At 38.9% G+C, this 13,034-nt stretch overlaps 1 protein-coding gene across 1 annotated transcript in view; it reads left to right on the forward strand.

The window, feature by feature from the left end:
• The window catches only part of LOC127568849 (latent-transforming growth factor beta-binding protein 2-like), a 391,147-nt gene extending 384,854 nt beyond the window's left edge, over positions 1-6,293 (forward strand). The window contains exons 35-36 of the mRNA XM_052013064.1: positions 995-1,144; positions 1,559-6,293. Coding sequence (XP_051869024.1) covers positions 995-1,144; positions 1,559-1,719 — 311 coding nt within the window. The 3' untranslated portion in view covers positions 1,720-6,293. The remainder of the gene's footprint in view (positions 1-994; positions 1,145-1,558) is intronic.
• Positions 6,294-13,034: the final 6,741 nt, after the last annotated feature.

The raw sequence follows: 13,034 nt of genomic DNA on the forward strand, positions 1-13,034 counted from the left end.
TCCTCAATAACCCTGTCACTATTGGGTGGCCTATAAAAAACATACAGCAAAGTTATCAACCCCTTCGTTCCTAACCTCCACCCACAGAGACTCCGTAGACAATCCCTCCACAACATCCACCTTTTCCACAGCCGTGACACTATCTCTGATCAACAGTGCCACTCCCCCACCTCTCTTGCCTCCCTCCCTGTCCTTCCTGAAACATCTAAAACCCGGCACTTGAATCAACCATTCCAGTCCCGGAGCCATCCAAGTCTCTGTAATGGCCACCACATCATAGCTCCAAGTATCGATCCAAGCTCTAAGCTCATCCGCCTTGTTCACAACACTCCTTGTGTTAAAATAGACACATCTCAAGCCTGTCTGAACACGTCCCTTCTCTATCACCTGTCTATGGTACTTACTCCTAGCCTCCTCTATTTGAGAGCCAAACACCTCTTCCCCAGTCTCTCCAGTACGGATCCCACCCCCCAACAATTCTAGTTTAAACTCTCCCCAGTAGCCTCAGCAAACCTCCCCGCCAGTCTGCTGGTCCCCCTGGGATTCAAGTGCAACCCATCCTCTTTGAACAGGTCATACCTGCCCCAAAAGAGGCCCCAATGATCCAGAAAATTTATTCTATATTGTGCTTAAATTGAATGTTATATTTTTCTCTGAATCAATATGATCTGCGCATTGGGGTCTGAGTTGCCAAAGAGGGAACAACTGATAATTTCCAGTGTTATTTTGAACAATTTTATCTTTAAGTCTACCCTTATAGTCAATGGAAGCAAATATAACTTGTAATTATTGTCTATAGCTGTTGTATTGCATATTAAGCGTATTTATCCAAAGATTCATTTCTCACCTATATCTCTTTTAAAGAAAAACTTAACTGTGACAATTGATAAAAAATGGTTCTGGTATGCATAGTAGAAAAGAAGAAGGCCTTAAAGTAATGAAAAAATTAAGAGGATCTTTGATGCTGTTCAAAATGTTGAATCTATTTTCACAGATCGTTCCAGTAGCTTCGAAGGCTTACAAGCAGAGGAGTGTGGAATTCTGAATGGTTGTGAAAATGGGCGATGTGTACGGGTGCAGGAAGGATACACCTGCGATTGTTTTGATGGGTTTGAGCTTGATATGACAAAAATGACTTGTGTAGGTAAGTGAACTTTTGCTTCAGTGTAAACTTATTTCTGCACTTTCCTGTTTCTCACACTGCCACCTCTGATCACCAAATTACCATCATGTGATTGAGGGTGAGAGCCGCAGGAGCAGACCAAGGGAAGAGGGGAGGTGTGGGGGTGGGGTGGGGGGGGGGAGTTAGACCAAGGGAAGAGCAGGGGTAGGGGATGTTCTTTAGATCTGAATGAATGGGAGGATTGTGATCATTTATGTGGATGACCACTAAGTTCATAGCTCTGTCACACAGATATCAGGAGGAGCAATATTGGCCAACAGCATTGAATTAGTTTGGACTTTAGAATTCTTGTGATCACAAGCATTGCAAAATGTTATACTGGATGTCATTAAATTCAATGAGTTGAACTAATTTACCACCTTTACTTCATTTCAGATATAAATGAATGTGAGGATCTCAGTGACACCATACCACTCTGCAGGAATGCAGACTGTGAGAACACAGAGGGGTCATATAAATGCATCTGTTTACCAGGCTATATTCTTTCGCAGAATGCTAATGACTGTATACTGGAAACAGGAGCAGGACATCAATAAGAATCTCAGCACTGTCCCCTGGGAAGGGAGTTGGAAGCACTTAGTGATTTATTTTAAGGGGAAAAAAATGTTTATTTTACTTGGGATTATCAATGTTGTCACAGAAGTGTGAGTAAAACTTCAGTGATACACCACAACTGTATCAATGCAGTTAACTAGCTTCTATGTAATTTATGACTTTAAAAAAATCTTGATTAAATTGGCAATGACTACATTTAGGAAAGAAAAGTACAGAGACAACACAAAGAGCAAGTAGGTTCTTTGAGTAATCAAGAAGTCTAAATTCCTAAACAACTGCTGAATATTACCGGTGAGCAAACTCTACAACAAAAACACAGTTTCAAATAATTTATCCTTATTTGGTTGATGTTTCTGTTAGTGTGGTTTTGTGTTCATGAACACATTTTTGGAGAGGGGAGAGGATAGCAACTAAAAATAGAAATAAAGGAAGTGCAAGTGTATGGGAGGAACTAACATTGTAGCTCAAAGGCCCACATTTCGCTGTTGTTGGCTGAACTACTGCAATGTGCATGGTTTCCATAGCAACGATATGAAAATAATCTCTGCTAACCTGAGTATGTCTTAATTAGTCCTGTGGAATTTCAGTTGGTTGTTACACTATAAAGGTGATGCACATTAAATTATTTGTGACATCACCCATTTATAATGTTTGAAATTTTTGGATTCCAAACCCCAAATATTAATACAAAATGTCACCATATTTCATTCCTGTTGGTAAAAGGCCTCTTTAAATAATAGACTTTAACACAAAGACTGTAATGTTCCTAGTGTCAGGTTAAAAATACATGTTGAACTCATATTGGATCAAATGACAGGCAAGTGGATTACTGAAATCCAAGATATAAATAAAGTGCATCTCATAAAGTAACTAAATTTATTTAAATTATAATTATTAAAATTATAATTAAAATTAAAATTAATTATAAAATTAAAATTATAATTAAATAAAGTGTGAAGGAATTATTGGAAATCAAGCTCCATGTGGTCAGCCTGTATCTCAATAGAACACACTGTGAACATTGGAGGTTGGAGAACAGAAGGCTTGATCCTGTCACATGGTGCTGATTAGCAATTTGCACTTTACCCTCTATCAACACCTGAACAGATAGCATGCACTATCTGTAACTTTGGAAGGTTCAGAATATCACTTGATGTGCTTCAGTTGTTTTTATTTCTTGTCATTTAAGTACTGAAGCTACTGCAGAACCTTCCCAACCCCACTCCAGCCAGTCTTGCTTTAGATAGATCTGTGAGTGCATTCAATACATGAAGTGACTTTCCATTTCCTTGCAATAACCTTACATTCCAGAGTTTTGTACTGTGGTGAAGGCCAGGATAAGACATAGCCCAAATAATCATGGTTTGTGTCTAAAATCTTACTATGCTGACAGCAAAAAGTATAAACCTGTACTTTGTCAAATTGGGGATTATACCTATTTGTCACTGCAAAGATTAATTTAAAGTAATTTAACTGCCTAAATCTTCTGAGAATAAATACTTATTTAAGAGGACTTTTTTAAAACTGTAATTTTTTGGATTGTTGTCCTGAATAAGCACCTGAAATTATATCATTCTATTTGAAAATGCTTCCATGGCCTCTACTCAGCTCTTCCACTGTTGATGAGATAAGATGTAGACACATATTGTCCAATATCAGTTGGTGCTGTTGTCCTCAACCTAATTGATTAAGTGTACTCCAACACCTTTTGTTACGTCAATGTTCTGAGCATTGTATAGTCATTGTTGATAAAGAAGCAGTCTAAAAAAATTAGTTTGAACAATGCAACCAGACCAAAGTTCAAACCGAAACAAAGATCATAATTTGAATCAACGCTAAACCTTCATATTATCTCTTCAATCTTTGAGGACATGGAGTAAAAAATCCTTCACATAATAAGGAAGAAGGAGAAATCTGCAGTAAAACAGGTTGCATATGATTTTGAGTAGTCCAGAAATGCATTTTAATACAGAATTCTTTACTAGACAGTCTTTTTTTAAAGTATGCTGTAAGTTTATAAATGCACTTTAATTTTATTAGTATTAGTTCACTTTGAAAGATTACCTCAGCTGCCCTGAATATGAATTAAATTCACTTTTTGTAGTTCCTCTCCTGAAAATATTGATTTCCATGTTTGGCTGTGCCTTCAGGAATTTTCCCACACGTAATTAAAGTAGTCATTCTTCATGTTTTCAAATGAGCACCAGAATTGGATATCCCAATTTGCCTGATCCTCCCCTACCTGAAAACTGTCATCAAAAGTGACTAGAAATGGCATAGAAATGCTGGCCATTTTTCTTTTCCTGACCCATGAAAGCACATGACAATTGCAGGGCTCTTCATTCTGATATTGGCTGATGTGATATGAAAGGATGATTAAATCTGGAACAAATGTGGCTCAGCAGCTAATGTTGTAATCTCAGATTATACTTCTTAAAAAAATTACAGCAAAATTCTTATTTCATTATGGTAGTTTATAAATAAGTAGTATAATGAGTTCATAAAATTTACATGAACTCACATCTGTACATTTTAGGCTGTCAAATGAGCTGTCCAACTCTTGCATAGAACATGAACATTTTGTGGGTGATCTAACCAGTGCTAAAGTAAATACAGATCAATTATTGAAAATCTCAAGTAAAGGAAACATATGAGTATTTTTTTCTTTGTGTGTGTATTTTGTTTTTTTAACATAATAAGCTCTGGTATATCTTGTAAATCATACTTGCTACTAAAATGTCTGTAAAGCTACAACATCTGATTTGTGTACATGTTTTGTGGATACCTTATCATTCTCAAAAAGAAAGGAGCATATGTTTTGTACAGATTTATATACAAAATACAATGTATTTAATGTTTTACACAAGGTAAAGGTTGGTTATTTAGTAATAACATTAAAACTTTTCAGTTTGGGTGATTCTTTTACAAGTCATCTGGTTATAAACTTTGGTATCTCATGCTGAAACTTTAAAGTGTTAAATGCCTTATCCATATTTCACTTTATTTTCTGTTGCAATTTGTAGGTTATAAATGTATTTTCAATAATGTACCATATAAAGTGCAAATGCTTTGCCCTTGTTCTATCAACCAATATGCAATACAATATGCAGTGATTCAAGAAAGTAGCTCATCACCCGTCTCCCAAGCGCAATTGAACCTGGGTATTAAATGTGGCCTTTCCAACAAAAGCCCATGTCCTGCAAATGAATTTTTAGAGCAAGAAACAGGAAGAAGTTTGGTTACAGTTGCTTACACTGAATGTGCAAAAATAGTAATGAAGGTATATTTAACTATTTCTGAAATTCTCTTCCATTACTTCAGTGGAACCCAATTTTGGAAGTGGAATATATTGTACAGCTCCTGTTTTATTTAGTGCTAATCTCTGAGGTTATTTTTCTCTCATACTTGAGATTAAAGTCGCAATTTCCCAACATTGTACAACTTAAAAATAGAAAATCTGTGTGGTCATCTGAATTGTTATGCTCTCTTAAGAACACAAAAATTAGAACACGTGTAGGCCATATGAATAAGATCTTGGTTGATTGGTCTTTGCCTCAGCTCCACTTTCCTGCCTGTTCCCCATAAACCCTTGATGGCCCTAGAGACCAACCGTTTGTCTATCTTATCAATGTATTCTTAATGGGTGAAATTTACTAGAGAGGGCATAGAGTCATGGAATATCTCTTGAATATCTAAAGGATTTTAACTGTATCACTTTGGTTTAATTATCAAATTTTCCCTGAGATACTTTATTGATACTTGCATGTCATCTCTAAGGTCCAAGTGCAACTAAAAGCAAAGAGTCACTTACTTTAATCAGAGAGTCCTTTCTCGGCCAGTTTCTTCGTTACAATTCTTGTACCCTGGGATCTAGTATTGGTTGGTTTCAGGTTTTCTCAGATATATCAGTTGTCATACAAACTACAAATTCTAATCAAAGCCCATGTGTCTGTATTGTTCAAAAAATAAAAGCAGCTGCTAAAAGAACTAGTCTTGTTTCCAGGAATTTTCCAGCTTGGGTGAAGTTCTCCTATCACTTCCTCACAGTTGGAATCTCTAAACCAAGGAAAATGCTTGATCTGTATTATGTTAAATTAATTTGAAATTTGAGTATATGTGCCTGGACTTCAGTTAAATATTGATAAGCGTTCTTTTTCAAAATCCATTGCAAGATGAGGCAATCAAATATGGGTAAGCAAATTAACATTCAGTATCTGATTTGCTTGCATAAAATAGATGATGTGCATGCTAGGAAAGGTACTATATATCCAAACTGTTTGCTTAGTTGACGAGGGAACATTTGCTAATGTAGTACCAGATTTTTCCCTTAGGGTAGTACACTGCTTCCACAAGAAACACCACTCAGAGGCATTAGCTGGAAACTGCAACTTATCATTTGTATCTTCTCATTTGTTCCAGTCATTTTGTTGAATATTCAATTGCCTAGACGGAAAGTTGGCACTGCCTGTGCACCACTTCACTGTTGATCAGAAAAGTCACCTATGCCATCAAGTATGAATTTATCACTTTCAACCTTTGAAATAAAACTAGTTGTAACTCCATTACTTTATCAGTCTTTCTTTTACAAGAAATTATTTTTTAGCTTTGTGTAATATGACAATTATAGCTCTTATGTAAGTTGTTTGAAAATGATGCAACTTTTTTTTCCCATTATAGGCCAGAAATCCTTGGCACAAGGGGGTAATTCCACAATAATTCCATCTTGGCCCAGGGGTTCTATGTATCCCTTGTTGGTGGCATTTCTTTTCCCCATTCTAAACAAGACCATTGATGCAGATCAGCTGGGAAATGTTAATTGATGGATCACCGGTCAGAATGTGCAGAATAGCAACAGTAGCACTGGCTACTATCCATGTTTGCAATGAGAATTGGATCTCCAAAGGTCTTTGCCAACTGAACTATTATTTTTTTCTCCTTTACTACATAGGTTGGGTCTTGGAGGATGGAGACTGAGGGGTGACCTGATGGATGTATATAAAATTATGAGAGGAATAGATAGTCTTTTTCCCAGGGTGGAAATATCAAATACTAGAGGGCATAGCTTTAAGATGAGAGTGGGAAAGTTTAAGGGGGATGTGCAAGGAATAGGGTCACCCAAGCAACCATTCCTGAATAAAAGAACATTGTTTCCTGAAAGTGGCAACACGTGGATAGGGTGGTAGAGAAGGTGTATGGTATGCCAAACACATTGGTTGGGGTATTGAGTATGAAAGTTGAGAAGTCGTGTTGCAGCTGTAGAAGAGATTCACCAAGATGTTGCCTGGATTGGAGTGTATTAGGACAAACTTGGATTGTTTTCAGAAAAGAATCAGAATCCGGTTTATTATCACTGACATATGTTGTGAAATTTATTGTCTTGCAGCAGCAGCACAGTACAAGACAGTGTAAGACATAAAAAATTACTATAAATTACAAAAATACATAAGTAGTGTAAAAGAGGAATAATGAGGTAGTGTTCATGGGTTCATGGACCGTTCAGAAATCTGATGGCAGAGGGAAAGAAGCTGTTTCTGAAACGTTGAGTGTGGGTCTTCAGGCTCCTGTACCTCCCCGATGGTAGTAATGTGAAGAGGGCATGTCCCGGTGGTGAGCATCCTTAATGATGGATGCTGCCTTCTTGAGGCACTGTTTCTTGAAGATGTCCTCGATGGCGGGGTGGAATGAGGTGGGGTTGTGTCCATGATGGAGCTAGCTGTGTCTACAACCCTCTGCAGCCTCTTTCGATCCTCCATACCAGGTGGTGATGCAACCAGTCAGAATGCTCTCCACTGTACATCTGTAGAAATTTGCAAGAGTCTTTAGTGACATATCAAATCTCCTCACACTCCTAGTGAAGTAGAGTCGCTAGTGTGCCTTCTTCGTGATTGCATCAATGTGTTGGGCCCAAGGTAGATACGCTGAGATGTTGACGCCCAGGAACTTGAAGCTGCTCACCCTTTCCACCACTGACCCCTCAATAAAGAGTGTTGTGTGTTCTCCTGACTTCCCCTTCCTGAAGTCCACAATCACTTCCTTGGTCTTGCTGACGTTGAGTGTGAAGTTATTGTTGTGACACCACTCAACCAACCGATCTATCTCACTCCTGTATGTCTCCTCATTGCCATCTGAGATTCTGCCAACAACAGTGGTGTCATCGGCGAATTTATAGATGGCATTTGAGCTGTGCCTAGCCACACAGTCATGAATATTGAGAGAGTAGAGCAGTGGTCTAAGCACGCATCCTTTAGGTGTGCCTGTGATGATTATCAGCGAGGAGGAGATGTTACTACCGATATGCACTGACTTGTCTCCCGATAAAGAAGTCTTGGATCCAGTGGTAGAGGGAGGTACAGACGCCCAGGTTTTAAAGCTTGTTTCTCTGAAGCACCAGAGGGTGAGGGGTGACCTGATGGAAGTATATAAAATTCTGAGAGCCATAGAGGCTTTGTGAGGGGCAGGTTGTGCCTCACAAGCCTGATTGAATTTTTTGAGAATGTGACAAAGCACATTGATGAAGGGAGAGCAGTGGATGTGGTGTACATGGATTTTAGTAAGTCATTTGAAAAGGTTCCTCATGGAAGGCTCATTCAGAAAGTCAGGAGGCATAGGATCCAGGGAAACTTGGCTGTGTGGATCCAGAATTGGCTCGCTCATAGAAGACAGATGGTGGTGATAGATGGAGCATATTCAGCCTGGAGGTCGGTGACCAGTAGTGTTCCACAGGGATCTGTTCTGGGACCCCTGTTCTTTGTAATTTTTATAAATGATGGATGAGGATGTGGAAGGGTGGGTTAGTAAGTTTGCTGATGATGTAAAGGTTGGTGGTGTTGTGGATAGTGCAGAAGGTTGCTGTAGATTACAACAGGATACTGATAGAATGCAGAGCTGGGCTGAGAGTGGCAGATAGTGAAGTGATACACTTCGGGAGATTGAATTTGAAGGCAGAATACAAGGTTAATGGCAGGACTCTTAGCATTGTGGAGGAACAGAGGGATCTTGTGGTCTATGTCCATAGATCCCTCAAGGTTGCCGTGCAGGTCGATAGGGTTATTAAGACAGCATATGGTGTGTTGGCCTTCATTAGTCAGTGTATTGAGTTCAAGAGCCGCAAGATAATGTTGCAGCTCTATAGAACTCTGGTTAGACCACACTTGGAGTATTGTGTTCAGTTCTGGTCACCTCATTATAGGAAGGATGTGGAAGCTTTCGAGAGGGTGCAGAGGAGATTACCAGGCTGCTGTCTGGATTAGGAAGCATGTCTTATGAGGATAGGTTAAGTGAGCTAGGGCTTTTCGCTTTGGAGAGAAGGAGGATGAGAGGTGACTTGATAGAGGTGTACAAGATGATAAGAGGCATAGATCGAGTGGACAGTCAGAGACTTTTTCCCAGGGCAAAAATGGCTAACATGAGGGGGCATAATTTTAAGGTGATTGGAGGAAGATACAAGGGGGATGTCAGGGGTAGGTTTTTTACACAGAGTGGTAGGTGCATGGAACGCACTGCCGGCAGAGGTTGTGGGCACAAATACATTAGGGAAATTTAAGAGACTTTTAGGTAGACACATGAATGATAGAGAAATGGACAGCTATGTGGGAGGGAAGGGTTAGGTAGATCTTTGAACAGGATAAAATGTCAGCACAACATTGTGGGCCAAAGGGCCTGTACTGTGCTGTAATGTTATATGTTCTTCAGATAGAATATATATAGTTAGTCTTTTTCCCTGGGTGGAAATATCAAATACTAGAGGGCATAGCTTTAAGATGAGAGTCAGAAAGTTTCAGGGGGATGTGCAAAGCAATTTTTTATACGCAGAGAGTGGTAGATGCCTGGAACATGCTGCTTGGGGAAGTGGTAGAAGCAGATATGATAGCAATGTTGAAGAGGTATTTAGACAGACCCATGAACAAACAGGGAATAGAGGGATATGGATTATGTGCAGGCAGATAAGGTTAATTTGGCATCATGGTCGCATAGATATGGTGGGCTGTATTGCCTGTTCCCGTGCTGTAGTGTTCTATGTTGGATCAGAATTCTTAACTACCTGGGCCTGGGATAGGAAGGTTTCCTGCAAATGCCATTGGTGAGGTAGAATGACATGGCATCTACTCTTTATATTCTATATTAACTTCATATTTTCAAGCAATTTATTTACATTAGTATTGTTAATCCATGGGACCAGTTACACTTGTTGACCAGTTGATACATGAAACTGGAATTTTTCCCTGTCTGTGCATTGCAACATGGCAAGGAAAGTTCATTTTACGTCAATTACCTGCCAAGAAGACAATCTGATTGCAATGGAAAGTACATACTACTTGAATAGAAACTTGTTCATCAGCCTTTAACATGATTCCGCTATCAAGAAATACAGAATCAGACCGCAGAATTGGCTATTAAGTACTGATAATTGTACCAGAGTATCTTTTGGGTTAGTTTGCCCACTTAGATGTCTTGAAAACCTTCTGCATTTTTATAAGAGATTGAATTCAAGGTGCAGCATGAAGGAGTCACAATATGAGAATGGTGTACAACACAAATGTCAAAGAATTTAACAAGGTCCAACCTTCAGACCCTTTATGTTTGAAATATAAAAAAGGAGAGTAACACCGCCATTTAGCACTGGGAGGTAATAGTGGATGTATTTTGTGAGACATGAAGGAAGGTGGGTGCCAACCCTCATCCCTGAGCAGCACATCGTTACAAGAAATAGTTCAACAAACAGGCAAGAGCAAATAAGATAACAGAACTGCTACTGCTATATTTTTCTCTGGGTTACAATGGAATGAACACCAACATTGTGATATCCCAGTATTGCCATGGACCAACATTGTGGTAACATCTTCAGCTGCATGGGGTCATCTGGAAGATTTCAAATGCCTATTACAGCGCCATTTCAACCTTATTTCAAGGACAAACTAACTTGACAAAAGTTACAAGACAGGTCATCTATAGAAGCATAAAATAGTCAACTTCTTACAAGGAGTAGGAATTGAAGTTGTGGGGAAACAAACAAGTAACAAGTGATCTTTCTGTGACTATTCCAACATTTATCTTACGTTAGTTCCCATTTCAAATTATTTATCAAATTAATTATTTGCATTTCAAATATTTCCATAATTTATCAGATTATAGAATCATGTTCTTTCTTCTGTTAATAAGTGAAGTTACTTCCAAAGTTTGTAGAGCCACACAAGTTGTATTAATTCAAACTCTGGTTATCTAATGCCTTTCAAGTAAACTTTTGTTCCAACCATGTGTATCCAGGTGATAAACATTAAAATGCCTTAAAACGTAATTATGTTACTGGACAAATCATTTCTCTGCAGGCAAGTATAATTTCATGCCATTTGGTCAGGAGATATAATAGAAAAAATGCTCATTAGTGAAAAGATGCAGGCAGAATAGCTGACCAGTTGATCATATCTAGCCAGTAATCCATGATTAGATTAAGAGTTAGGAAATATCTAAGATATTGGTCTGCAAACCAAAATCACAATCTTGCTACATAAGTTTCATTGGTAAGCACATTGTTGGAAAGTGCTTGGTTTGAATAGCTTCTGCCATCTTTCTTTCAACTCCCCATAATTAAATCAACCAAACATCTAATTGTTGTCAGTCATGCATCTGATATAATTTATCCGCAACAGTTCCAGTCCCAGAAACTTCATTATTTAATGCACCATTCCTATCCATTAATTCTACCAAAACCCATTTTAAGAAGGCAATTACAGTGCATTAACTGCTTTTGCACACCTACTTCACAAGGGATAATTTTGTTCTAATCTCATCTTGTTAAAAACATTGTGCACCAGTTTTACAGTTCCACAAACCCCAGCACAAATAATAGGACTTAGTTGCATGAAATTATCTATATTATAGTCTTTTTCTCATTTTGTTGAGGACCGAGAAATTTTCCTGATTATTTTCTCATTGGCCTGGGTTTCTTTTTTTCTGAAGGGTCTCGACCTGAAACAGTGACTGTTTATTTCCCTTCGTAGATGCTGCCCAACCCGTTGAGTTCCTCCAGCATTTTGTGTGTTGCTAAAGATTTCAGCATCTGCCTAATTACAGGCATACTGTATATGATGGCAGATTCCCTCCATCATCCTGACATGTTTGTGTGCAATGTGTGTTACTCTTTAGGTGCCATTTTGTCAGGTTTTTTAAAATCGTATAAAGCTGATGTGCATACTCAATGTCAAAGTACTTTGAAAAACAAAAATGGAGGCTCTGCATGCTTTCAAACAATGGTGGCCAGCAGATCAACATTGTTTGATCATGCTGGTCGTGACCAGTGGTTCCCCAGCATTCAGCCACTCTCAGCTAAATACTTCCCAATTTACATGGACCCACAGCAAGTCAGGTTCCAGTGACTACCATTGGTACAGTCCACAGTGGAGCTTAAACACATCGAAATTCCACAGTATTATAGAGCTCTACTGTGCCATCCTCTGCCAGTCAGACACAGTAAAATTAGGAATTAGAGAAAAAAAGTTTATTTTGCTTTTAAATGGGTGCTTTTAAAATTTGAATTTGTTTATAATTATACACAGTAATTTTAGTTTTAGTCTTCTGAATAGCATCTAAAAATTTTAAAACTCCTTCCCAACTATGAGTGTTCTTTATACTCATTCAAGGAATGTGGGCTTCACAGGCTGAATTGCTATGCCTAGTTGACCTTGAGAAGGTTTGGCGAGCAGCCTTCTTGAACCACTGAGGTCCTGAAGGTGTGGGTATACCCATAATGCTGTTAGGGATGGAGTTCCAGAATTTTGACCCAATGACAGAAGGAATGGAGATACATTTCGAAGTCAGGATGGTGTGCGACTTGGAGGGCAACTTCCAGGTGGTGGTGCTCCCATGCTCTTGCTGCCCTCATCTTTCTAGCTAGTAAAGGTTCTGGGTTTGGAAGATGAGTGGGCTGTACTCCCAATCTTGCATCCTGCAGGGCCTCAAGTGGTAAAGCCAAATCCAGCTTGATCCAGCCAGTGTTCTCAAAAGGTCCTATAACATGGGTAGTAGGAAAAAGGAAGGGCATGGGCTACAAGTGGCTGTAAATGTAGGATGCAGCATTAAAAGGAACAGAGGGACTGTAACAATTTAAGAGACAGACAAGATCCAAGAGAAATGTTGTTTGGCAAGGACCTAGAGATGGGCACGTGCAAGTGCTCAAGTTTAACCGGTGGCGTTGTGGTGGCAAAGCAAAGGAAAAGACATCATTACTGGATATGTGGGAAGGCAGTAGACTTAAGTACAAGAGAAAAAGAGCAAAACTATGTGCCGATTTTCATTTGGG

Source organism: Pristis pectinata, chromosome 1, assembly GCF_009764475.1.
Source record: "Pristis pectinata isolate sPriPec2 chromosome 1, sPriPec2.1.pri, whole genome shotgun sequence".
NCBI lineage: Eukaryota > Metazoa > Chordata > Chondrichthyes > Rhinopristiformes > Pristidae > Pristis > Pristis pectinata.